The following is a 27,579-nucleotide window of genomic DNA, read 5'->3' as shown; positions in this document are numbered from 1 at the left end:
GGGTGAGCTCCTGGCAGTGTCAAGCTGGTGGCACACTGCTGTTAGCAGAATGTGTGTATGCTGGCTGTTTTAAAATACACTAAGCCTAACTCTGTGGCACTGGTAATCAGTTTTATGAACTGCATGGCTTCACTTACTACATACACTTATGTGAACTTTGCAAACTATATAGCAGCAAGCGATGAATGTAAAGGTAAGAGAAAGGAAGTCTTTGTGAACTTGTATTTCCACTGACATCCCTTGTATACTGTGCAGACCTTGAGTAAGGTGCATAAGCTAGTTTTTCAGCTTAGTATACAATTCTGTACCCTTCTACATCTGTTTATTTATTAACATTTGATTACCAGGAAAATCTGACTGGGCAGGTGTTCATTTTCAGCAGAGGCCTGGGGAGAAAAGCTACAAAGTATTACAAAAACATTTTATGAACAATAATTTTACGATCTTCAAAAGGTCATACATTTTTATACAGTTTAATGCATGCAATGCATTTCTGCGGAAAACTCTCTTTCTCTAGCAAAATCTTACTTCATGAATTACATGGTCATATTTAACCTTTAGCTAATAGCAAGTATTTTTCGATAAGGTTAAACCTATAGTTTCAAACCCAGCTTTCAAAACCATCCAATTGTTTTCCTGTACCTTTCTTTATTTAATTCTATAAGCTTGTTTAACCTACTCTGTGGTTGGCCCCAGTGTTTAATAGCATTCCAGTTTTCTATATTAATAAGCCTTTTCTTATTTAAACATAATTACTCTATTTCTACTGCACATAATTTTCTTAGTAATTAAAAAATGGCATTGGGTATCTTACTTGTGTCATTTCATACCAAATTATGTTTTTATGTCCTGTATTAGTTCAGCCATACAAGATATTTTACTATTGTCTTATCTTCTAAACTCCTAATTGCGTTTTCCTATCCTGGTTTCCAGCACATTTATTTCTACATACTCTTTAAACTTTTAAACCAGTTTGGTATTTACTGTTCTCTCAAATCTTAATTTCACTAATAGATCATTTTACTGGGGAAAATGGGATTTGTTAGCTACAACCTTTTGCTGGTAAACATGTTTTCCCCGGGATTCAATAACGCCTACACTAAGTGTACACGATATGTATTCAGTAAAATTCTTATCTCATTTTTTGTGTTTTCTAGTCACCCAGAAAGTTCCGCTAAGTGTGCATGCAGTCTACACTTTTTGGTAACATTTATGAATCCCTTTCAATATTTAAAGCAGATAAAATATCAGTAGGAAAACTAAAATTAGGAGGAAAAAAGTGTGTGTTATGTCTGTGTTGTCTGTTCCTCAGAACAGTGTACACTTAGTGTAGGCTTTATTGCCAGCCTGTTTTCTCTACAATCAGTCACCTGCTGTCCTGCAGGAAAGTTGCAGGTATTAAATTTGTAGTGGATTGCATGAGCATATGGCAGTTTCATCAAATAAATGTTGTCCATTTCTTCCTAATTTCATTTTGTCTTTTTATTTATTATTTATTTTTTTCATTTAAGAGGAACCTCATTACCGTGTTGTTCATCTTCTGGTATCTTTGTATGAATCAGTTGATGCTTTAATCAAACATCTGAGTGCTAAATCCTAGACTGAAATGTATGAGTTTTGATTTTTTAGACTGACACAGATATGTACTGATTTTAAAATGATGCAAAGACACTGTGACATAAGTTGTATTATTTGCCTCTGGTAAAATTCAGTTGCGTTTCATGGAATCACATTAAGTATTGGTAATGTAAACTTGTTTGCCAAGATGCATAACATTTTAACTTGTATAGGAAAATTCTGTCTGCCTTAAAAACAAGTTTCATTCATAAAGCATTCAGAATGAATGCATATGCTGTAATTTATGTGTCAAAATAATGAAACTGGTCAAGAAACAAGGCTGCTTGCCACATTAAATGCAGCATATATGTTTACTAAATTATCTGTATGCTGTATACTTTTTGACACCATGTTGAATATATTCCCACCAAAAGGTAGTTTTCAGCATTTATTTTCCTTCTCAACATATTGGCCTCATCATCTTTCTCCTTATAAACAGTCCTTGACAAATAGTCGTCTTTCAGAAGCTGATTTTGTACATTAGACATACAGTCATATACGTCACAATTAAAATTAATGTAAAATAGCAGCTAATGTGCATTCTTAATTCATACTAAAATAAAAGAGCATGAATACAATAAGTGTGTGTGATAATAAATTAGGAAGGAAAAAAGACAAATAAGAATGCAAACGTTTATAGTTGGTTTAATGAATGCTGATATCAGAATTGACTACAAATTAAACTGCTACGGCTCACGTGAAAATAAACAATAAAATAAAGAGCTACAACATTCTGCTGAAAGAAAATGAATAAATAACAGGTATGAGTGGGAACTGTGAGAAGTTGTTTGGGTATCTTTATAGGAAATAATGTAATACTAACATTAGAAAATAATGGCGGAAATATTTTGCAAAGCATAGAACTTCTGTAGAATAAATTGTTATACTAGTTCATGGAGAAAAGTTATTTTCACTACATATATTAAAATTATTGTGATCAGAATGGAAAATATATTATTCCACAAAGACCATCTTAAATCCATGCTGAAAAGTGAAGTAATATCAGCAATACAGCAAATTCAAAATAAGAACACATTTAAAGAAATGAAGAGCAAGATGTTACAGTAACGCTGATATGTTTTACATACCACATGATCGACAGACCACAATGCTTTGCCAGAGATGGCCTGCACCTGTTGCCCCTGGGATTCAGATTACTGGCTAAGGCTCCTGCCACCCCTATAGTGCCTTTTTTAGGCAAAGTTCAAAGGACAAAACCACCACCGTTACAGGTACAAGCATGCAAAATCTGAAGGTAATGCTACTCAATGCTAGAAGTCTAAACCTCAAAATGCACTCTCTAGAGGCACTCCTAAAAATGGAGAACATCGATATCTCTGCAGTAACTGAGACCTGGTTCAAGGCTCCAGAGAGCATCCCTGCAATACCAGGCTAGAACTCTTACCACACTTTTCGGCCACCAAACCAGGATCAAAGCACTAAAGGTGGAGGAGTGTCCATATTCACCAAGGATATTCACACCACCAGGCTAGCTGCCCAACACAATGCGTCTGAAATTCTCCAGGTGCAACTAACACTAGGTAAGATTGCAATCCAAATTGTAGCTTGCTACAGATCCCCCACCATGCCGCAAGATTCTCATTGCACCTTTCTAAACATACTGGAAAGTATTAAGATACAACCAAACACCCTAATACTGGGTGACTTCAACTACCCTGCCATTAACTGGGAAAACTACTCGTGTACCAACACCTTTGCCCAATGGTTCTTGGAATTCATAAATTCCAATGCCCTGGATCAACTAATCCATTGTCCCACCAGGGGCTCCAATATCCTAGACCTGGTCATTACCAACATGGGAAATTGATGCTCCACACCTATGGTCACCCCCTCGTTGGTCAGGTCAGACCATAAGCTAATCACCCTTAACATCCACATCCCATCACCCCCCCCCCCCCCCAGTAAGGAAACTGCCATAAAAAACTTCTCCAAAGCCAACTTCATGCTACTCAAGTCAGAAGTGACAAACTTCATGACACCCATGCAGACAGGAACTGAAAGTTCAACTGCTGAGCCCTATACTAAGGCACTGTACGAGCACATCCATTCATGCATGAATCATGCCATCCCAAATAGAACCAAGATGCTCTCCTCCAAAAAAATGAAGCCAATCTGGTGGTTCCCTGCCATAAACAAACTTTACAACAAAAGGAAGAAACTGTTGCAGAAAAGAGGAAAATCACACGATGCAAAAGACTCCCTTACCAGCCTCACTAAGAAGCTGAGATCCCTCATACAATCCTTGAAAGCTAGTTACAAAAATAAAGACAACCACAAGGCATTCTATAACTATGTCAAGAATCTAAATGGCAATGCTCAGATCTGCTCTGAGCTACAACAGAATGGCATTAAATATACTGATCCCAAGGATATTGCCAATATCCTGGCAGATCGATTCAGTGCCAATGTCACCCCCCCTCTCACCCCCTAAATGGCCCATCTCAATACTGGAAGATTGCCAAATTCCAGTAATAATGGCCACACAGGTAAAAAACGCACTCTACAAAGCTAAGAATACAGCATCCATGGGACCAGATGACATTCCGGGCTGTGTACTACATGAATTACAAAATTAACTGGCACCTCACCTAAGTGTCATGTTTAATCATAGCCTCACCTCAGGCTTCATGCCCACTGAGTGGCGCACAGCTACAGTTATCCCACTCTACAAGGGGGGATCCACCTTGGATCCCAGGAACTACCACCCCATCAGTCTCACGAGCCTGATCTGCAAGGCCATGGAACATATTATCATGGAACTTATAAACAAAGACATTGGCAACCTTCAAACACTGCACCCCACCCAGTTTGGGTTCATGAAGGGCCGGTCTTGTCTCCTGAACCTGATTGACTTCTTTGAATCAGTCTCCAGAGCTGTGGACGATGGTAAGGTGGTCCACACAGCCTATCTGGACCTCGCCAAGGACTTTGATACCATCCCCCACTCTGGAATCATAGATAAACTTACTAAGCTGGGCATTGATCCCTACATCACTCGATGGGTTGCCAACTGGCTTACTGACAGAACCCACACTGTAAAAGTAGCTGACTCCAAATCCAGCTCCAGACAAGTGACAAGTGGAGTACCTCAGGGTTCAGTCCTGGGACCACTCTTGTTTGGCATCTACTTCTCTGAAGTACAGGCCAATACTAAGGGACTCTGGCTAATAAAGTTTACAGATAACTGCAAACTGGGAGTCATCACTGAATCTCCAAATGATGTGAATACTCTACAAAAGGGTCTTACAGAAACAGGTGCTTGGTGCCAGAGCCATGGACTCAAGCTCAATGCCAAGAAATGTATAGTTATCCCCTTTGGGAAAAAACATGTACCCATGAATTACCACATAGGTGGCAGTACATTAAACACCAAAAGTGTGATAAGAGACTTAGGGATACAAGTGGACAGTGGTCTCATCTTCGATAACCACATTGCCACAACAGTCAGGAAATCCTTCTATGTGGCACACTTCATCACTAAGGGCTTTTCATCCAAAAAAAAGGAGGTTGTTGTCCACTGTACTCATCCCTCATTAGACCCATTATAGAATACAATGCCCCATTTGGTATGTACCTCAAGACACTTGCAACAACTGGAAAGGCCACAGAAATACCTCACTAAAGGAACCACAAGCCTAAAGCAGATGCCCTATGCTGACCACCTTAAAAAACTCCACCTATACTCTGTCGCATATCGTCTACTCTGAGGCTGTCTCTGCTTAACATACAAGGCCATGTCAAACTCAGTGCTGTTGGATATGCTACACTTAAAGAAATCCCAATCCCTCAGAGCCACATGCTCCAGGGATCTAAACCTTGTCATCACAATAAACAAAACATGCTGGAGGGATAGGTTCCTGACCCAGAGACTCCCCAGACTCTGGAATAGACTGCCCATACATATCAAGCAGAGCACCTCTTTGGCCCTCTTCAAAAGGAACCTTGACGATTGGATGGGAGAAAGGAAATTCACCGCGGGGATCATGTCAGTCACCCTGCTAGACAGGGGTCCAGGAAGTAAATAGTGTGGGAAGAAATAGCCAGGGAATTGTTATGGCTAGGCTTGTATAGGCCCTAGGGCTGATAGCCTAGTACCAACATATGAACCTATAAACATGAGTGGAAAATTTTACAGATAGAAATTTCTTGCCTCTATTGTGGTTTATACATAGTTGTTCCAAATAGAACATTGTCAGTCTATAAATGATTAATATGAAGAAATCGCACTTCAAACCTGGTTTTGCATATGTTACGGACTGGGTCCAATAACAAGGTTTGCTACAGTACTCAGATCCTTGCATGACTGGGAGGAGCTGTTTCTACTACTGTGGTTTACATAAACTGACATAGAATAGCTGTTGTTTTGTCCTTCGGCAGTTGGTGGAATGACTTGAAGCGGGGGTCCTCATTTTACTGTACTGTGTAATAAAAGGTTGTATTTTAATTAAACTTACTGTTTTTGTATTCTCTTCTGTTTGACTTTGAGACCCATGGGTCCATCTATTCCCACCACCTGAATTATTTCCAGCTAGTAGAAACCTTGACCCATGAAATTTATAGATTTTTTTCTTTTTGCCCTACACAGCAGTGTAACCTTTCCCTAGGGCATGAAGTGTAATAACATTAATGTAAAGAACATATACATGTTTTTCATAGGCACTCCTCTACAGACATCTGTCTCTGCCCCACTAACTGACACCTGCCTGTTGTAAGATATCTGCCTTTCACTCAGTAGTTGCCAGACAGAGCAAAATCTGATTTCCACATTTAAGGCATAATATCTGGTCTTTGACAGCTGATTTCCTCTCTCTCTACAGTTGACCCCGATAAACAGGATGCTAATCAAATCCAGGTCACTGGCATTGCATATTGATACTACCTCTCTGCACCATCAGGCTAGCTAAGCTGTTTTCCCCCCTTGGTGATGAGGTGCAAGTGGTCAAAAGGGAAAAAAGCCATCAGTCGTGCTGCAGTGCAGGATAAGGTAATATTAATCCACTATCTTGTCCTCTCTTTGTTTGTGCCAGTTATTACTAGGGTCTCTAATTTCCTTCTATGTCCCAACGACTGAACTGGTAATGTTCAGACTGTCATTAGGTATGTGTGTCTGTAGATCTACTCCACATAATTGAATTTTCACTTACCTAAAACTTAAAAGGATGAGATGACTTCACCGAAAACTTACATTCACAAACACTCGGATCACCGCACTTTTTCTCCAGGAAAGGAATCATTTGGTCACCACGACAAAATAAACCAAAGCAAATCAAACCCACCCAAGTGGGGGGGGGGGCTACACCACCCACACCCTCGCTAACTAAATATGCCAACTCTGAGATCGCATTACAGTGGGGAAAAGAGCAAAGTTTACCATGGTGGCCAAGTGTTTCTTTTCCCGGAGTAAAATTCTGGTGATCTGAGTGTTCATGAAAGTAAGTTTTTGGCGAAGTTGTCTTGTCCTTTCAGGTTTTGGGTAAGTGAAAATTTGATTGTGTGCATGTGTGTGTGTGTGTGTGTGTAAGTGTGAATTTTATGACAGACTGGCCTGCTGTACAGTGTTACTCTCTATCTTATGGCCAGTGCTTGCAAGGATATGCACTGGCTCCCTACAACCCTGAATTGGATAAAGTAGGCACTGTAAATGGATAAATGAATGATTGGAATTTGGTTGTGAATACTGCCAGTTTATATGAAGACTCTGAAATCCAACCTGTCAATGCTGATTTTGATTTTTTGACCACTTATAGGACAGATGTTTGAATCCTCACTTCAAAAGTCCAAGAAATCTTTACTTGACAGTTCACTGCTGTATTTATGAATGTATGGAGAGCAGGATGGTTCTTGAACTGGATAAACCTTGGCTGCTAAGCTTACAGTATCACTCCTCATATCTTGCTCTATAAGTACTGTCATTTTCTGTTTATTAATTTTTAGTTACATTAATTATTTTTTTTCCATATCTTTGTTATAACTGATTGATCTTTATTCATTTTTGCACTTTTTTTATCTTGCACGATGCCAATTTTGCCTGAGATAGTGGTGATGAGATGGTTATGTATCTGTGTTGTGGGCACTGTATAGACACTTTAACTATGTAATAAATATGGTCTGGACATTAAATAATTCTCTTATTTGTTTTCTTTTCTGTTCATTGGTGTCAAATAAACTAAGACATACCATGAGATTTACCCTATTGCAATTAAATTTCCTTCTGTTTTCAAAGAGTCTATAGAAATGAAACTTTAAAGACAGCCATGTGTTTACATTTGATGCTTTTCTGTAGTCATGGCATGAAGACATATTTATTAGTAGTGCAGATGCTTAATCCAGTAAAAGAGCATGCGTGCTTCTCTCAATTTTATTTTGTTTTATAAACATCAGTACAATTCCTGAGTCATGAATTCATTCATTTTCTGATACCTGCTTTATTGTGCTTAGGGTTTGGATGTTGGGGGAGAAGGAGCTTCTTCGTCATTTGCAATAATGTCTGCAGGTAATGATACTGTACACATTCTGATGTATGAAGCACTGCCTTATTGGTCCTCTTCCAAATTTTCCAGCTCCTTACTTGTGCTATTTTCCTCTTATAGTGCTGGTGTGTACAACTTAATAAAATACAGTATTACACAAGGGATTTAATTACTTATTTCCTGCCTTTAACTTATTGTAGTATATAATAATAATACAAGTCAGCTCAGTCCCAGGGTTTAGCATGATGATGCCCTGATTATGGCCCCTGCAACCTATGTTCCATTAGCAGCAAAACAGTATGGACATCTGAGGATTGGGCAGAAAATGATGAACTTTGAGTGCCTGACACCAGCTCGCTCATTCTTGGGGCAGGGAGGCTGCTTGGACTGCTACACTGAGGACACCTAGTGGTGGTTGGACACATTGCCTGCCTACCTGTAGAGACCATTTTGCCTCGTGTTTTCAGAGCCAGGGTGTCCATGCTGAGCCAGAAAAACAGGAGGTGTGTATCAGGACACAGGCCTCTTCTCTCAGTCTGGCAGCTATGGTGGGTCTATGTGCAGCCTGGGTGGAAGGGAAGACTGCTCCACAGGACTGGTAGCTGGACTGTTTCCTAGTACTGGACTCTCACCACTGGTCAAACAGACAGAATGACAGGGCTTCCCAGGCAGGAACAAACTGGACTGCAGCGATCATGCCTAGCTCAGGTCACATAGAATAAACAGGCCAGCTATATACAAGTAGTGGAGCCATCTATAGGGTCCTGTGGAGTGTGGGAAGGGGGATGATTATGATAATAATAATAATAATAATAATAATAATAATAATAATAATAATACATGCATATACATAAGTCATGACATAGGTAAAGCTGTATTTATTCATCTGTGGTTTGTGAATTTAGCAACTTGGGCTTCAACTTTATAACCAAACTATGCCAGTTGAAAATATATCTGAATATCACTCACACACTGGCATGGATTACTGTATTCAGAACATGTTAACACATTTCAGAGTATATGGGAAGGGAACGGGGGAGACAGTCATACCTACAAATTATGCTTGTTAGAATTTGTAATTTAAGAAATTATGTGGTTCCCTCCCATGTGATCAGCAGTTAATGATGGCATTATATATCCAGTGCATTCATAAAACAGTGAGTGAGTTACCAGTGAGTGACCATAGCAGCATTATACATCATCACTTTATTTAAGCTTTGTTAATGGGCTGGTATCCACATGATGAAATGTGTTTTTCACACTTAGGAGGACTGGTGGAGACAATGGTGGAAGGAAGTGGATGACCCTACAGTAAATTTAGCTGTGTGGTGAAGGCTTATGCATTTCAGTAATCACACACAGTCAGGTTGCACACTTTTAGTGGTATAAATACCACCTTGGCTCTCTATTGAAAAGAGGCTACTAGCCTAGTGAGACTAACTAGGTCAACAAAAGATAGATAGCTAGATAGATAAATAAAATGCATTGATGCACGCTGTTCATTTCAGTGATCCCTGACATTCTGTGGTACTCCTAGGTGCAGTGTCTTGCTCTTGTCTTATCAGTTGTGGTATATCCCATTATCAAAAGCTTAATAAAGAAAATAATGTAAGATAGTGCATTTTTAATTCTGCCAAGCCTGCAACTGGCCATTGTTTGATCAGTGTTGTAACACAGTAAACAGATTTAAATACATAAATAAAATAATACATTCACAGAGGTCAGATGTGTATATTCTTTTCTTGCATTTCATTACTCAGGTACTGCAACACTAAAAAGGATTAAATAAGTAAAATAGTGAAAAATAATGCCATTTTTTCTTCACATATCAGTGAGGGTGTGGAACAATCAGCATACTCTATGTACTTCAGTTGCACTTTGCCAGTCAAGATTATGTATTATTTAAGTAATATTCTCTGTACTGCATTGATTATGAGTCAGAAAACAGATAGGTTTGTTATGCACCTTTTTGAAGGTACTTCAGTTGGCTTTGTCAAAGGAAGGCCTTGCCTCTTTAACCTCATTAATTTCTCTGAAAAAGTAACAGAAGCAGTGGATAGTGGTTATGCAGTGCATACAGCATATCTAGACATGGCTAAGGCCTTTGACACTGTTTCTCATGCAGATGTTACTGGCAGACTTGTAAATCTGAATATAAATCCTCATACTAGTGGATGAGGTGGTGATAGCTAACCAGTTGTTTGATATAACTCATGTGGTTAGAGAAGCAGATGCCACTTCTGAAATCAAAAAAGGTACCAGTGGTATACCATAGGGATCAGTTCTGGGCCCTCATTTGGCATATATTTCTCAGACCTTCAGACCAGCACTCCTGGCATATGGTTAACTAAGTTTGCAGGCAACTATAAATTGAACGTTGTTATTCGATCTTCAATTGACTCACAACTGTTACAACACAGGGTAGACCATCTTAACAACTGATGCAAGGACAATAGTCTCAAATTAAATGTAGAAAAATGAAGCATAGTTCACTGTGGTAAACAAAACAGTTTCACTTACTGTACAGGAGATGCACCCCTCCAATCAGACACTGTTATTAGGAATCTAAGCACTCTTGTTGATAATTCTTTATCATTTGATCACCATGTTTGCATAGTAGTACAGAAAACCTTATATCTGGCTCATCTAATTTCCAAATGAATCGCCATTAGATCCAAAGACATCTTCATTCTCCTTTACTTTTATCTTATCAGACCCATTATTAAGTATAATGCACCTTTTGTCATGTATTTATCTAAACATATGTAATTTGTGGCCTCAAAAATCTTAGTTATCAGAAGAGGCTGGTGGGTCTTTTTCTGTACCCAGTCTCATACAAACTCATCCATGGAAATCTGTGTCTAGTCTTTCATGCTACGGTAGATACAGCCTTATTTGACCTTCTGTTCTTTTGCAGAACTAATGTTACCCCAGTTACTCAGTTAAAGGAATTAAACCTTCAGCACCAGATAAATAAGAGACTTTGGCATGATAAATTCATATCCCAACATATCCCTCATCTCTGGAAGGAACTTCCAGTATACAGCAAGCAAAGTAGAACCCTCACCACTTTCAAGGTAAATCTAGATAATCCGATGCATATCCTGAAGTTCTTCCCCAGTCTGTCTTGTCTTGCTCTCCTTGAGGCTTGCAGAAAATTATGAATATGGTTTTTAGTTAGGCTCAAAATGGTCTGCAGACTGTATTGCCTAGTACTTACCTATGAACCTATTTCTGGCTGCTGTCTGTGTGGCAGAACTGTTACACATTTCAAAGCTGTAAAACACTTCAAAATACCACAGCTTTTTTCTCTGTACGTTATAGTACATTGGGGCAGCCACAGCTCCATGTACCACGAAGAACTAGGTTGAGGTATGTCTGATTATAACTAACTTGTTATGTGTTCTAGAAATGGATGCCATGATTCACATGTAGAGTTGTGCTGTCGAGGTGAATTTCTTGACATCTATTTCTCAGTTGATTATGACTGGTGATCTGATCATATCATCTATATTTCATCCACCAACCTTTTGTTCAAAGACTTCTCATTGGCAGAGTTTTTGCTACTTGGACAGATTCTCAGTTTTTGAGCAAGAAAGTTCTGGTAATATACACAAATGTTGATTGATAAGCACTAATGATTATTGGTAAGTCTGATGAGTTGGCTTTTGTACATAAAATTGCTGCAAAGTGTCAATCCACTGATGAATGATGCCCTTTCAGAAGGAAACTTCATAATATTGTTTTCTTTATTTTCCTAGGATTTCATCTTTACATTCTTGTTTGCTTTCTTCTGGTTGGTTGCATCCTCAGCCTGGGGCAAAGGCCTCACTGATATAAAGAATGCTGTGTCCACAGAAAATGTCTTCAAGAATTTCTCTATTTGTTTAAAGGCTTCTGTTTGCAGAATAGGAGAACTGACAGCGTGGGGTCGACTGAATGTATCTGTTGTAAGTATGGATCTTGCTATTTGTATTGGTAGAAACTGCAGTGTTATGTTGAGCCCCCAACACAAATGTTGGCAAGTCATACACACATATACAGTGATAATTGTGCTAAAGTAGTGCATCACAGCTCTTGATTTGTGCTGCATTATGTATCGACAGCAGTGTGTCTTACTGCTAACATCAACAACAACAACATCAGCTAACAAGGAACCAAGTTAAGCTGCTGTAGTATTTTTAATTAGTGAAATCACTGGAGCTATATGCAAGTAAATTGCCTTGTTCTTTTTGCAAAGTGCTTCAGGATCTTTAAAACACATTTGAACAACTGATACAATAGGCATGTGGCACTTTTTAATTATCTCTAAAATACAGAACATAAAGACTGTGGCTACTTCTCCAGAAGAACTGCATTACAGTGCCAGTACTGAAGTCTGAGATGTTTCATTAGAAGAACCATTCCAAACAAATATATTTGAAATTATCAACATCGCCAGTATCTTCAATTGACACACATTGTTTTAGTTTTTATCATATGAGAATCTGACATTAAACTACCACCACTGACTGGTCTCAACTCGCCATATTAATATAGTTTAGAAGAATTAATTCTTAATTTACGGCTCTGCTTGGATGGCCATTTGTATAATGGATACTTAGTTACTTACATAATTTTTTATTTATTTGTTTATGCTTTGATCACCAGGTTAGTCCCATTAGACCAGTGGTTCTTTTCAGGGGAGACCTGAGGTGGTATTCATATTGACTAGGGGAAATTTGGTCAGTGCACTGGGGAACTTTACCTACCTTTTTTTCGATAAGTGCCAAAGGATCTTTTACATCTATTTGAGTTATAAAACATTGGGTCAGATGGCACCTTGGTTTAATGTCGCATCCAATAGTAAATGTACTAAGGAGTGCTGTACCCTCCCATATGCCACAATGTAGTTTCAGTGCTAGAAAATGAATCCATTCACTTGTGGTGGGAATAGAACTTATGTTCTTAGAAGTAAATCACCATTCATTTTCTTTGACAGGATGTGAAACTGAACTTTTGTTCACTGGGGCCATCAGAATTAAATTAAAACCACATAAAATAAAAACAATGAATATGACTTGTGCTACTGGGCAACTGGTAAAGTTGCAATTTGAAAGTGTTTAACGTTTCAGAGAGCCTTGTGCTTGTGGTGTCAGCCTGGGAAGTTGATGCAAAACTATGTGGAAGTGAAATAAAATAAAAAGTTCATTTAATTCTCTCCTTTCCATTTTTTCTTAAATGTTTATGGTCACTGTAACAGTCTGCCTATTAGTCACATCATAAGAACCTCCATCTTCCCCAAAGTGGGGAGCTTAACTTGCCCTCCCTGACTGGGTCCACTCTTGGCATGGGTCCTCTGCAACAGAGAGCACTATTCCAAAGCTGGCCATCAGGGAAGAAGTATTAATCCCTGGAGAAATTTCATCCTTGGAGTCTGCAGAAATGCTCTTTTAGTATTTCTAACCCTGCCTTCTATGCCTGATGTGCCCTCCCACACAGATGAGGGCTGTAGCGATGGATGAATTAAATACATACTTTTTTGTTTACATTCTCGTGATCTTCTTGTGCATATGGAGTGCCTTTCCAAGAAGTGCTTAAAATACTTTTAAATGTCTTAAATGCAACTTCTGTAAAAAAAAAGACTAAGAAAATCTTCCATAGCACCCCCACATAGCTGTTTGTTGGATTGCAATATCTAAGACTGCTAATTGGCTTGTGACTGGCAAATGACTAGTACATTTTAATTACCTGGACTATTAAAATGATCATGTGATGTGTATTTTTGACTTATTTTACAATATTTTACCTTTGTAGACCTTATGCTCAGGCACAAGTCTGTCTGAGCCTTAATAAATTGCTTGGAGTATATTTTTGTAATACCGTTAGCTGTAATCTCTGTATTTAAACTGACTGCAGATTCTGGGACTCCAAACTGGCTGGACAGATGATGGTAACTAGGATATGAATCTCGATACAAAGGTATATATGTATATGGATCTACTTGATATAATTGAAAACCCACTTACCCAAAATACTAAATGTTGAGACGACATTGCCGAAACCACTAGTCAACGAACACTCGGATCACTGAACAGGAGCTCCGGAAAATGATCCACTTGCTCAGCTCCACAAAAAACAAAAAACAAAAAATGAAGCAAATCAAACCCACCCATGTGAGGGCTTTGCCCCCCCCCCAGTTAAGTAAACCGACTCCGAGATTGCACTACAGTCTCTATTTCTCTCTCTACCAGCCACAACTCTGAGCTGAGATACCAGAAGGCCATGTTTGATTGGAAGGGGTCCCTCTTCACTCTAGTGAGAGAAGTGTACTGATTGGAACCTGTCTGGTGAAGGGTGGTTGGTGTAGGGCTTGGAGTAAGCACCCTTATTGGTCCTTTTGAACTTTTTAAAAGCTTTTTTAAGTTTTTAGCTTCTGGTATTTAAGCCCCATGTTTGAGTGGGTTTTTAAAAGTTTGCACATCGTGCAGCACTGCACACTGCCACCTAATTGGTCAACATAGCTGGACAGATAACTTCGACCATTTTTCCCTTAGATACAGCTGTAGCACATTAGTGTAGTCCTCATCCTTAGTACTTTTCTGGTCTAAGAAGTACTGCTAGTGAGCTGTGACCTGTTAAACCATCAGCAAAAAAAAAAAAAAAAAAAAAACGGCATAAATATCCATTTACAGAGCACTTCCTTGGTCAGCCCTGAAAAGCCCCACTTTATGATAACAGTTCTTCAACCTAGCATTATGGATAGTTGAACTACCCTTGTTTCTCCTGCCAACCTTTTTGACTTGGGTCTCTTGAGGCAGTGTAGCAACTGCCTCATGTTCATTGACAACCCTCTACTAATAACACGCTCTAGTACAGAGTGCGTGAGATGTATCTACACCAAAACTCTTGAATCCCTGCTCTCTCGCACTCAAAACAATAACACTGCAGAGGTTGTCCAGCCACCCACCACTATACATGCATATAGTACCACTACTCATAAACACAATATGCATCAAACACAAAAATCAATATACGCAGAGGTTCTCTCAGAAAACTTACTGAAACACCAGAGACCTCAAAAACACAAGACTACTACAACTAACACAGTTCCTACAGCACCCATGACACATAGCTTCCCAGCCCATAAGGTGTAACACTCAAAAAAATAAATTTCCTTGTCAATGGAGACTCCATAGTGAGACACATGGATGTCCCACTCACCAGGTTAGACAAGGAGAAAATCTATGTCAGCTGCCTGTCCAGTGCCGGGATTTGTCAGATCACGCATACACTCAGGTTTCTCAGCAACAAGTACCATTATGACTCTGTCATAGTTCATGTTGGAGTGAATGACCTGAGATGTACCTCAATGGACTACATGAAGAGAGACATGATTGAGCTCTCTGAGTATGTGTCCCAGGCAGGTATGTCCCTAGCCTTGAGCAGCATATTACTCTCACCTGGAATGGTGCCACAGTATAAACAAAAAATGATCAATTTCAATAATTGGCTTAGTTTTTGGTGCCATTCAAAGAGGATCCAGTTTCTGTCAGCCTGGGAGGTCACAGTCGACAAACCTCGCTGCTTTGGCAAACACAGTTTGCACCTGGCACCACTAGGCTTTTGGCTCCTGGCAAAGGCTCTTGACTCCCCCACAGCACATGTTTTAGGCAAGGTCTTGAAAACAGACTTACTAATATGAAATTTGTCAATCATAACAAAATAAGGGTTATGCTGCTAAACACTAGGAGCTTAAACCAAAAACTGCACATGCTGGAAGCACTTCTATCACTGGAAGATGTAGTTTGTGTATTCACATAAACCTGGTTCAAGGCCTCAGACAGTACCCCGGCTTTGAAAGGCTACAATGCTTTCCACACCTTCAGACTGTAAAACGAATGTGTGATAACTCAAGGAGGACGTGTTTCTATCTATATTACAGATAAATTCACCTCCCATCTAGTTAGACTGGACAACTCCATGGAGTTACTCCAAGTTCAGGTTACTGTGGGTAAGAGCCCAAATCAAGTCATAGCCAGTTATAGATCCCCCTTCATGGGTCATGGTGCACATGAAGCCTACTTGACCAAACTGGAGTTAATCCAAATACTGCCAAACACTCTGGTTATGGGAGATTTCAATTATCCCACCATCAACTGGGAAACCTACTCTAGCCCTAACACAGTGGCACAAAAGTTCTTTGACTTTGTTAACTCAAATGCTCTGGAACAAATTATTCAAATCCTGACAAGAGGAACAAACATACTAGATCTGGTCTTCACTAGCATGACAAATAGATGCACTGCTGCAACTGTCAGACCCTCATTAGTTAAATCTGACCACAAATAAGTCAACTTCGTGCTGGCACTAACACCAGAACTCACAAAGGGTGAAGAAAGACTAAAAAACGTCATCAAGGCAAACTATACCCTCCTAGGGTAGGATATAAATGCATTCCAATCTCCACCTCCAACTGGAAATGGTAACTATACTGAAGCTTACACTAAAGCCCTGTACAATCACTTGCATGAGCATATAGACTCGGCTGTTCCAGCAGAATCAAGGCCAGAGACCCCAAGTAAAAACAAGCTGCCGTAGTGGAAATCCAACATCAACAAACTTTACAACAAACACAAAAAGTTGATGTCCAAGAAAACAAAGGCGCAGCTCCAACAATGGAAAAGCATCCTCCTCAGCCTTAACAGGCAAATAAGACAACATGTCAAATCCTATAACGGCATCTTTGAGAAAAACTTAGCAGTACAGTAGAATACCCATAAGGCCTTTTTTCAGCTACATACATAGTGTAAAAGGTAGGAGCCAAGCATGAGCTGGACTTTTGACTAGCTGTATCACACACACTGACCCCACTGAGATAGCAAACCTGACAGTGGATAGATTTAACTCCCTTATCCCCTGCAAACATCACAAACCTTACCCCCAACTTCCCTCCCACCCTACATATCTGAGGATCATTAAAAAGTCATTAAAGCCTTGTTCAAGGCAAAAAATACAGCCTCGGTGGGACCAGATGGCATCCCAGACTGTCTTCTAAACAAGCTAAAACATGAACTAGCAGCACCATTAAGTACCCTATTCAATCACAGCCTAACAATAGGCTTTCTTCCTGCAGAATAAAGAACAGCAACAGTTATTCCTTCCACAAAGATGGCTTAGCAACAGATCCAGATCTGGGGAATTATAGACCCATATGTATGACCAGCCTCATCTGTAAGGCTGTGGAATGTACCATCATGAACCTCATTAATAAAGACATAGGTGACCTTCAAACCCTGGATCCAACCCAATTTGGCTTTGTCAAGGGCAGATCCTATCTGTTAAGCCTGGTGGATTTCTTTGAAAATGTGGCCAGGGCCATTGAAGAGGGCAAGTCTGTACACACAGCATACCTTGACTTGGCAAAGGCTTTCAACACAATTCCACACTCAGACATTACTGATAAACTTAGCAAACTGAATATAAATTCCATTGTTGTAAGATGGGTTGCCAACTGCCTCACAAACTGAACACACACTGTCAAAGTGGGTGACTCCACATTAGCCAGTAGACCTGTCACCAGCAGGGTGCGACAAGGGTCAGTGCTTGGTCGCCTACTGTTTGGCATATACTTCCTAGAAGTGCAGGCAAAAATGAAGGGGCTATGGCTAACTAAGTTTGCAGATGACAGCAAGCTGGGTGCAGTTACAGAATCTGCAAATGTCAGTATACTTCAGGAGGGTCTTACGCACACCAGTGACTGGTGTCATGGTTTCAGAATGAACGCAAAGAAATGCATCATCATTCCCTTCAGCAGAAACAATGTCCCTTCATACTATTAAGTCAACAACAATAACCTAAGTACCTATGAAGTGGTAACATTTCTGGGATCACAATTTGACTCAAACCTGAACTTTGACCACCATGTGTCTACTGTACTAAGGAAGGCTTTCTAAGATTAATAAAGTCATCACCTTTAGAGCAAAGGAGGTTATAACACCTCTTTACTCATTACTATTCAGGCCCATAATTGAGTATAATGCCCCTTTTGGTATGTACTGTATGAAGCACCTGCAGCAATTGGACAGAACTCAGAGGTTTCTAACAAAGAAGATCAAGGGAATCCAGCTCGTGCTTTACACAGACTGACTAAATCCCTGTCAATATACTCTGTATCGTATAGACTTCTTATGGGAGAGTTATGCCTGTCTTACAGAGCAAGCTCAGACCCAAACCTAATGAATTTTCTGCACATCCTTAAATCAACACATGTATATATATATATATATATATATATATATATATATATATATATATATATATATATATGTACACACACACACACACACACATACACTCTGTGTGCATATATATGTTATTTGTTTACATTTGTTGACTGAACTATGAACAAATTAGGTAATATCAATCAGAGACAGTCCAGTGACCCCAATCCAGTGAACCTCAGAAATAGACTTTAAGATGGATCTTGTAGGGGTTCAAGTCCTGTTCTCCTCATTGGTCAATGAGTTGGGTTTCACTGGATTGTGATTGATTGTGAGTTGATCACTAACAGGCTGATAATAGCCACTGCATCCAAAATATACATAGACAGATGACAGGGACAGGCAGATTGATATGAAATATGTGCATGCATAAGTGTATGTGTGTATATTGGGGGGAGGGCTAAAAAAATCTCTATATGTGTGTGTGTGTGTGTGTGTGTGTGTGTGTGTGTGTGTGTGTGTGTGTGTGTGTGTGTGTGTGTGCATATATATATATATATATATATATATATATATATATATATAGATAGATAGATAGATATAGATATACATATATATTTAAAATACATATGGGGTACAGTTAAATGGTCTAATAGTGAGGGGGTCGAGTGAACTTGTAATAGTTTCAGGTGGTTATATTTTCAAGTGATCAAATATTGCAGTATTGCACTGATCAAATGCACCTGGTCATAAGTGAATAGTTTGTTGTGCAGTATTTGTGATTTCTCAAACACACATACATATGAGTGTATACAGCTCAGCAAGCTCCTGCCTGGTGCCCTGTAGAGTTCTACAGCAGCAGAGAGACAAAAGAGAGACTTTGGAGTGATTAAGTATCATTTTTCTGCATTTTCTTGCTGCCTTTAGCTAATTCCTCTTAAAATGCTGATTTTGTGGAGTCTCTTTGATTTAAAAAGCTTGTTTCAGCTACATATTGTACTTATTTTACTGCCTGCACTTTAACAAAGTCGTTTTTGTGTTTAAATTACCTGTTTAACTGTTGTAGGCTACACACTCAAGTGTGATAGCCATTCCTGTGCATTTAAAGTGTTTTTTTTATTGTATCTGCTTTATTTTCTGAAAAAAAAAAAAACAAAAAAAAAATACTTGTTTTCCTGCCTTTCTAAGCTAGTATAGTCCAGTTTTCAGGTTAGTGCTGAATTCAGGTCTGTGTTACAAGTTTCTGTGTTTGCCCATACCTTACTTGGATAGAAGGAAGTTTCTCTGTTCACCTGTGAGAGAGGGGAGCTTTGAGCAGCCTATCTGTCCCTGGATGAGTGGTTTCAGCCCAGAAATTAGTAGTTTATTGGCCATTTTGGGCTAATTTCTACCTCTTTCATTTCCCTGCTGTAAGACCACATTAGCATGGTGTTGCATGCTGGGCAGTGCTGGTTAGCTAGGGTATAACTATTTCCGGCTCCACAAAGTCTTCTCTTCAATTTTTCCCTTGGAACTAGACAAACTTTCAACTTAAGCACTCAAACCATTCACTTCTCAGCCTGGAACTTGCTCAAAACTCATACCAAGCAGTAATAAACCTTAGCACTAGACTCCTCCCCTATAATGTAGAGAAGGACAAGGCTGTCTATTCGACCTTACCAGCCAATCAGTAAAACAGCTCACTGTACGTATCCAGGCATGTCCAAAGGGCAGTTTCAGGTGTACACTCTGGTCAAACTGGTGAATCTGGGCATTTTGAGGCAATGTTACAACTGCCTCATGTACACAGACAACCCTCTCCTCCTACCACCAAACACTAATACATGCGAGAGATGTAATTATACAGTCAAACTGGAGGCTAAGCTCTCTCAACCCAAGACTGGACCAGACAGTCAAGAGGAGAAGGGAATTACTTGCATCACACCAACAGTCTCACATAGACCTATGAAACCAGCACTGGCAAAAAACACACATAAATACACAAAAACATACTCGGAGGCTCTAAATAAAAATCTGCAAAAGCAACAGAGACCTCCAAAGCAGACATCCAAGCAACCTCCACCCCCCAACACAAGCCATGAAACACATACTTCACAAAAACAGTGTGCCATGCAAATCACAGCCCTTAAGGCAAAATAACATACCCAACACACTAGTAATAGGTGACTCTATAGTCAGGCACACTGACATCTCACTCACTAGGCTGAACAAGGAGAAGGTTACTGTTAGCTGGCTGTCAGGTGCCAGGATCCGTCACATAACACAAGCACTCAGGTCACTCCAGAACAAGTACAAATATGACTCTTCATTGTCCATGTTGGTGTGAATGACCTGAGCTGTACCTCCCTGGATTACATGAAAAAAGACATGGAGGAGCTCTCTGATCACATATCCCAGGCCGGTATGACCCTAACCCTGAGTAGCATCCTGCCCTCACAAAGAATGATACCACGGTATTAAGAAAAAATTATCAATTTCAACAATTGGCTAAGCTTCTGGTGTCATTCAAAGCGGATCCAGTGTCTGTCAGACTGGGATGACATGCTCGATAAGCCACGCTGCTTCACTAGAGATGGCTTTCACCTGTCACCTTTAGGCTTTCGAATACTGGCCAAGGCTGTTGCCACCCCCATAGTGCCTTTTTTAGGCAAGGCTCAAAAGACAAGCCCACTGCCGTAAATAGCACAAATAACAAAAAACTGAGGGTAATGCTACTCAATGCCAGAAGTCTAAACCTCAAAATGCAAGCACTCGAGGCACTCCTCAGTATGGAGAAAATCAATATATTTCCAGTAACAGAAACCTGGTTTAAGGCTCCAAAGAGCACCCCAGCACTACCAGGCTACAATGCATACCATACATTTCGGCCACAAAACCCGGACTGAAATACAAAAAGCGGGGGCGTGTCCATATTCATCAAGGATTCCCACACCTCCAGGTTAGTGCACAGCACAATTCTTCAGAGATCATCCACATGGAACTAACAACAGGCAGAACTGCAATTCAAATTGTAGCTTGCTACAGATCACACACCATGTCCCAAGACCCCCATTCTGCATTTCTGGAATCACTGGGAAACATAAAGGTCCTACCAAACACCCTGATATTCTGTGATCTCAATTACCCAAACATTAACTGGGATAGCTACTCAAGTACTAACTTCTTTGCCCAACATTTCCTAGAATTTATAAACTCAAACACCCTGGATCAACTGGTTAACACCCGCACCAGAGGTGACAACATATTGGACCTGGTCATCACCAACATGGGCGACAGGTGGTCCACACCAGAGGTCAACCCCTCACTGGTTAGATCTGACCATAAACTAATCACTCTGGATATCCACATTCCGCCCCCACCCCCGGTCAAAGAAACCACCGTGAAAAACTTTTCAAAAGCAAACATCATGTTACTTAAGACTGAGGTGGAAAGCTTCAAATCCACCATGCTAAAGGATAATGCTGCCCAAGCTGCAAAATCCTTTACTAATGCACTCTATGGGCACCTACAAGAATGCATGGATCATGCTATCCCAAGCAAAACCAAGACTCACTCCTCCAAGAAAAGGAAACCAGTCCAGTGGACCCCTGCCATAAACAAGCTATACAATAGAAGGAGGAAACTAGTACAGAAAAGAGTAAAATCCCAAGAGGGGAAGACATCACTGATCAGTATCAGGAAGAAACTACGATCCCTCATAAAATCATCCAAGGCTAGCTTCAAAAGAAAAATTGCTAAGGACTCCAAAGATAACCACAAGGCATTCTTTAGCTATGTCAAGAATCTAAGTGCCAATTCCCAGTTCTGCTTGGAGTTAGTGCAGAATGGCACAAAATACACTGAACTGACTGATATCACCAACATCCTGGCAGAAAGGTTCAATGCAAACTTCACCCTCCTCTCACCCCCAAAACGGCCCATAACCATACCAGAAGAATGTAGTGCCTCTGAAATCACAGACACTCAGGTTAAAAGAGCTCTCTCCAAAGCCAAAAACACAGCATCAATGGGACCGGACAGTGTGCCAGGCTGCATCCTACACGAGCTCAAAGATGAACTAACCTCTCATCTAAACACACTGTTCAAACTCAGCCTCTCCCCAGACTACGTGCCCATAGAGTGGTGCACAGCAATGGTTATTCCGCAAAGGTGGAGCCATAACAGACCCTGAGAACTATTGCCCTATAAGCCTGGCTAGCCTGGTCTGCAAGGCTATGGAGTGCATCATCATGAATTTCATTAACACAGACATTGGGAACCTCCAAACACTGGACCCTACCCAGTTCAGCTTTGTTAAGGGCAGATCATGCCTCTTAAACCTGGTGAACTTCTTCAAGACCATTACCAAGGCTATAGGCGAGGGAAAGGTGGTCCACACAGCCTACCTAGACCTTGCAAAGGCCTTCGACACCATTCCCCATTCTGGTATTATAGACAAGCTCACCAGCCTGAACATAAACCCCTACATCATGAGATGGGTTACCAACTGGCTCATGGACAGAACCCACATGGTAAGAGTTGCGGGAGCTAGGTCTAACTCTAAACCGGTTACAAGTGGCATTCCCCAGGGCTCAGTCCTAGGACCCATCCTGTTCGGCATATACTTCTCAGAGGTACAGGCAAGCACAGGAGGACTATGGCTGACCAAGTTTACAGACGACTGCAAACTAGGGGCTACAATTGACTCTCCAGCTGACACAGACATCCTCCAAAAAGGTCTCACTGAGACAGATACCTGGTGTCAAAACCATGGCCTCAAGCTAAATGCCAAAAAGTGCATAGTCATCCCCTTTGGAAAAAACAAAGTACCCACAAATTACCACATAGGTGGTAACCCCCTAAATACGGAAGATGAAATAAGGGATCTGGGGGCCCAAGTAGATAGTAATCTCTCCTTTGATAATCACATTGCCAAAGTGATTAGAAAATCCTTCTATGTGGCCCACCTAATCACAAAAGGGTTTGAATCCAGATCAAAAGAGATCATTGTGCCCCTCTATGTATCACTGATCAGACCCATCATAGAGTACAATGCCCCATTTGGGATGTACCTTACAAGACACCTGCAATAGCTGGAAAGACCACAGAAGTACCTCACCAAGAGGATCTCTGGCCTCAAACAGATGCCCTATGCAGCTCGACTGAAGAAACTCCAGATATACTCGGTTGCATACCGCCTACTCAGAGGTGATCTCTGCCTGACATACAAGGCCATGTCCAACCCAGAATTGATGGACATGCTCCACCTAAAGAAAACCATATCCCCTCGAGCAACATGCTTTAGGGATCTGAACCTCACCACAACAATAAATAGGACATGCTGGAGGGATAGATTCCTGTCCCAGAAACTTCCTATGCTCTGGAACAAGATTCCAATCTATATTAGGCAGAGCTCCTCAGTAACACTCTTCAAGAGATACCATGATGAGTGGATGGGAAACAGGAAGTTTACCCCGGGGATCACTTCAGTGGCTCTGCTGGACAGAGGCACAGGGAACTAATCTAAGGGGGCAGCGAAAGCCAACACATTCTGGCTAGGCTTATAAATGCCTTTGGGCAGATAGCCTAGTACCTACCTATGAACCTATGTATATATCTATGTATGTGTGTGTGTGTGTGTGTGTGTGTGTGTGTGTGTGTGTGTGTGTGTGTGTGTGTGTGTGTGTGTGTATGTATACCTGGGTGTGTTACACACACACACACACACACACACACACACACACACACACACACAAACATATATATATATAGATATGGTTCCCCTTCAGAAGGTCGAATGGCTGAAATCTCAAAATGCATATGGCCAAGACCATATGCTTGAAATTTCAGAAGCTCGATCTTCTGAATGGGGATAGGCATACAGTACAGAATGGGAGATTTCCCTTTCTTCGCTGTAGTGCGATTTTGGAGTTGGTATAAATAAGTAGAGGGGGATGTGGAGGGGGGGTGCAGGGGGGCCCCCCCTGCAGAAACTTTTTTTTTTGTGTTTTGCTGGTGTTTTTTTTTTTTTTGCTCTGTTTCAGAAGGTCGAGCTTCTAAAATTCGAGCATATGGCTTTGGCCATATGCATTTCGAGATTTCAGCAGTTCGACCTTCTGAAGGGGAACCATATATGTGTATATATATATATATATATATATATATATATATATATATATATATATATATATACACACACATACATATATATATATATATATATATATATATATATATATATATATATATACATACATACACACGTATACTTTGTGGGTGAGTATGTTGTTATGAAAAACCTAAAAGATCCGCCTCAGTACAGTAAAAGGAAACAATATCTAGAGTGTACTTAATAAAATCACACCATCCTTTGTCACGCCAGATGCAGCACTCTGTTAATGTGTATGAGAATATGTGAAGTGCAAAATGCCTTTGGACAACATCACATGGGTTCCTGAACAAGACCCTTACAGTAAAATCTAAGATATCCAGCACGTATTGATTAGTTATTATTGGGAGCAAATGAAACTAAATGCCAGAAAGATTTTCTAAAACACTTTGTGTGTGGCATAAACTACAAAAAAACTAACCTTAGTACTTTTCCTGCTTCTCTCAATATCTCTCCATCCTCCAAACCTGCTGCAACACACACTAAGCACTTTTGTTCCTCCGCGATACTTAGTACAACAGCTAAGAGTATTACTTTAACCTTTGTGTCTGGTGGGTGATGTCCAGCTGCAGTCTTACCTCATCTCAGTTGTACTAATCCTGGTCATGCCTGAAAGCTGTGTATGATGGATCACTCCAGTTACTTAATTAACAAACAAACAAACAAATGACTTAAAGCTAATGGGCTACTAAAACCTAACTCAATCTCACTGGATGTCCTGTTGTGTCTGACTTACTCTTTTACTCCTGCTGCTGTTGCAGGAGATAAAGAAATAAACTCTGGACCTGCATTTGTTACACTGCACCGGTTGACATCCCACATTTATCACAGCCCTATTCATCTGAGCTCCATGAATCTTACACCAGATATAATATCCTAATATACTAGCAGTTAATAAAACACGTTAAAATCCAGACATTTAAATTTTAGTCATAGACCATGTTCAAGTATTTATCCAGCTTTCTGCGGAGACGGATCACAATGCTACCATACTGCTGGTAAAAACAATACATACACACACATACATGTACATATACATACACACACACACACACACACACACACATATATATATATATATATATATATATATATATATATATATATATATACACACATAGTGTTATACATATTATATTAAACATATTAACAGTTGCCATAAAGTGTTAAAAGCTGTGAGCCATAGTTCCTGTGGTATAGTGTTTGATTCCCTCGTCCCTCATTTGCCTGCTGTGTGACAGTAATCCATAGTTCCTGTGGTACAGTGTTTGATTCCCTCATCCCTCATTTGCCTGCTGTGTGACAGTAATCCATAGTTCCTGTGGTACAGTGTTTGATTCCCTCATCCCTCATTTGCCTGCTGTGTGACAGTAATCCATAGTTCCTGTGGTACAGTGTTTGATTCCCTCATCCCTCATTTGCCTGCTGTGTGACAGTAATCCATAGTTCCTGTGGTATAGTGTTTGATTCCCTCATCCCTCATTTGCCTGCTGTGTGACAGTAATCCATAGTTCCTGTGGTATAGTGTTTGATTCCCTCATCCCTCATTTGCATGCTGTGTGACAGTAATCCATAGTTCCTGTGGTACAGTGTTTGATTCCCTCATCCCTCATTTGCCTGCTGTGTGACAGTAATCCATAGTTCCTGTGGTACAGTGTTTGATTCCCTCGTCCCTCATTTGCCTGCTGTGTGACAGTAATCCATAGTTCCTGTGGTATAGTGTTTGATTCCCTCATCCCTCATTTGCCTGCTGTGTGACATTGAGAAAATCACTTAACCAGATAGTGCTTAGGGGCAACAGGAATCTGTGCTAGGCTCCTAAATGGTCCCCTGGACTGTAAGTCTAGTAACTACCTAAGAACCTATGAATGACAGTGCTCTAGACTGTGATAATAACAACATAGTTTTCTAAGCATAGCTTTACTGCTCTGTGGATTTTCTGGTCTACTTAAACCCAGTGGCTAGCATTTACAAGCACACCCTCAAGGAAGACCGTAAAACCTGATGTTTCATAAATGTTTCATAGTATTCTAGTATTATCATATGGACATGTTAACTGGATGACCTGCGTATAATAGCTCACTTTGTATAGGATGCAATCATTAATTTGTTTCATTTTTGAACTAGCCAAAACTGTAGTAGTCCTGCAAACTGCTAGCAATATTGCAGAAAAAAAGAGGAAATCAATTTACCAATTGTTTTGCTTGAAGCAGTTAAATGAACAGAAAATTAAATGTTTTTTCCCAGCATAAAACTAGTTAAACCACAAAACTAACAATATTTCAGTCCTACTAGACTTAGAAGAGCATCAGTATTGCTCAGTAAGAAAGCAAATGCAAGTATAATAATATTGTCTTGTCAAAACACTGGCAGCATTTCTGTTTAGAAGGCAACATGCTGCTCAGTGTCTAGTTTACTTAGCAGTAACAAACACCATGCATAAGCAAGAATATGAAAAATCAAGCGTACGGGAGAGAGAGAGACACTGCCATCTACCACAGACCTTGTTTTAAATAGCATTTTGCATTACACTACATAATTGCTTCCTTCATTTTTTGTTTTCTTACACAATGTCTTTTAGCTGATCATTTTTTTTGGTCAGATTTCGCTGAACAGATTTTCTGATAATTCATTTCCAGTGAAAATAAACATTTGTTACTGACAAATGCTATCTGGTTTAGCGCTTAAAAACTAATAGAACTAAATATAGTTTGTAAATCAAGCTTGGTGTGCTGAAGTAGTGTAGCCTTAAATTTATCTTTCTTCCCTTGTAGCAGAATTCTTAAGCTTTTACATTTGTGCATTTGGGACATAAATTGCAATGTCCTTAAGAAGTGCAAATGTCTGATATCAAAGAATTACATTAAAGAAATACACACGTTGTACTTCACAAATGTGGACCTAAAGTCTTGAGACACACACACACACACACACACACACACACACACACACACACACACACACAAATATACATATCCAAGATCTATCAGCCGTTATTGTAACCTATGCTTGTTCCCATTAGCCGTTTATGCATTTACTGTAACTTATAACTTCTTTCAATGCCATTTGCTCCTAGGCTTTTCAGTCTGTTCCCACATCATCATATTATTATAGGTGGCTC

The 27,579-nt window shown here is 40.0% G+C and overlaps 1 protein-coding gene across 1 annotated transcript in view; it reads left to right on the top strand.

Moving 5' to 3' along the window:
- SYPL2 (synaptophysin like 2) overlaps window positions 1-27,579 on the top strand; it is a 348,607-nt gene that overhangs the window by 306,264 nt on the left and 14,764 nt on the right. The window contains exon 5 of the mRNA XM_044076881.1: window positions 11,870-12,058. Within this exon, the coding sequence (XP_043932816.1) occupies window positions 11,870-12,058 (189 nt within the window). The remainder of the gene's footprint in view (window positions 1-11,869; window positions 12,059-27,579) is intronic.

The sequence above is a fragment of the Protopterus annectens genome, chromosome 7.part0 (genome assembly GCF_019279795.1).
Source record: "Protopterus annectens isolate FY-2018-M chromosome 7.part0, PAN1.0, whole genome shotgun sequence".
Lineage (NCBI taxonomy): Eukaryota > Metazoa > Chordata > Ceratodontiformes > Protopteridae > Protopterus > Protopterus annectens.
This window is presented reverse-complemented; position numbering and strand designations above follow the sequence as displayed.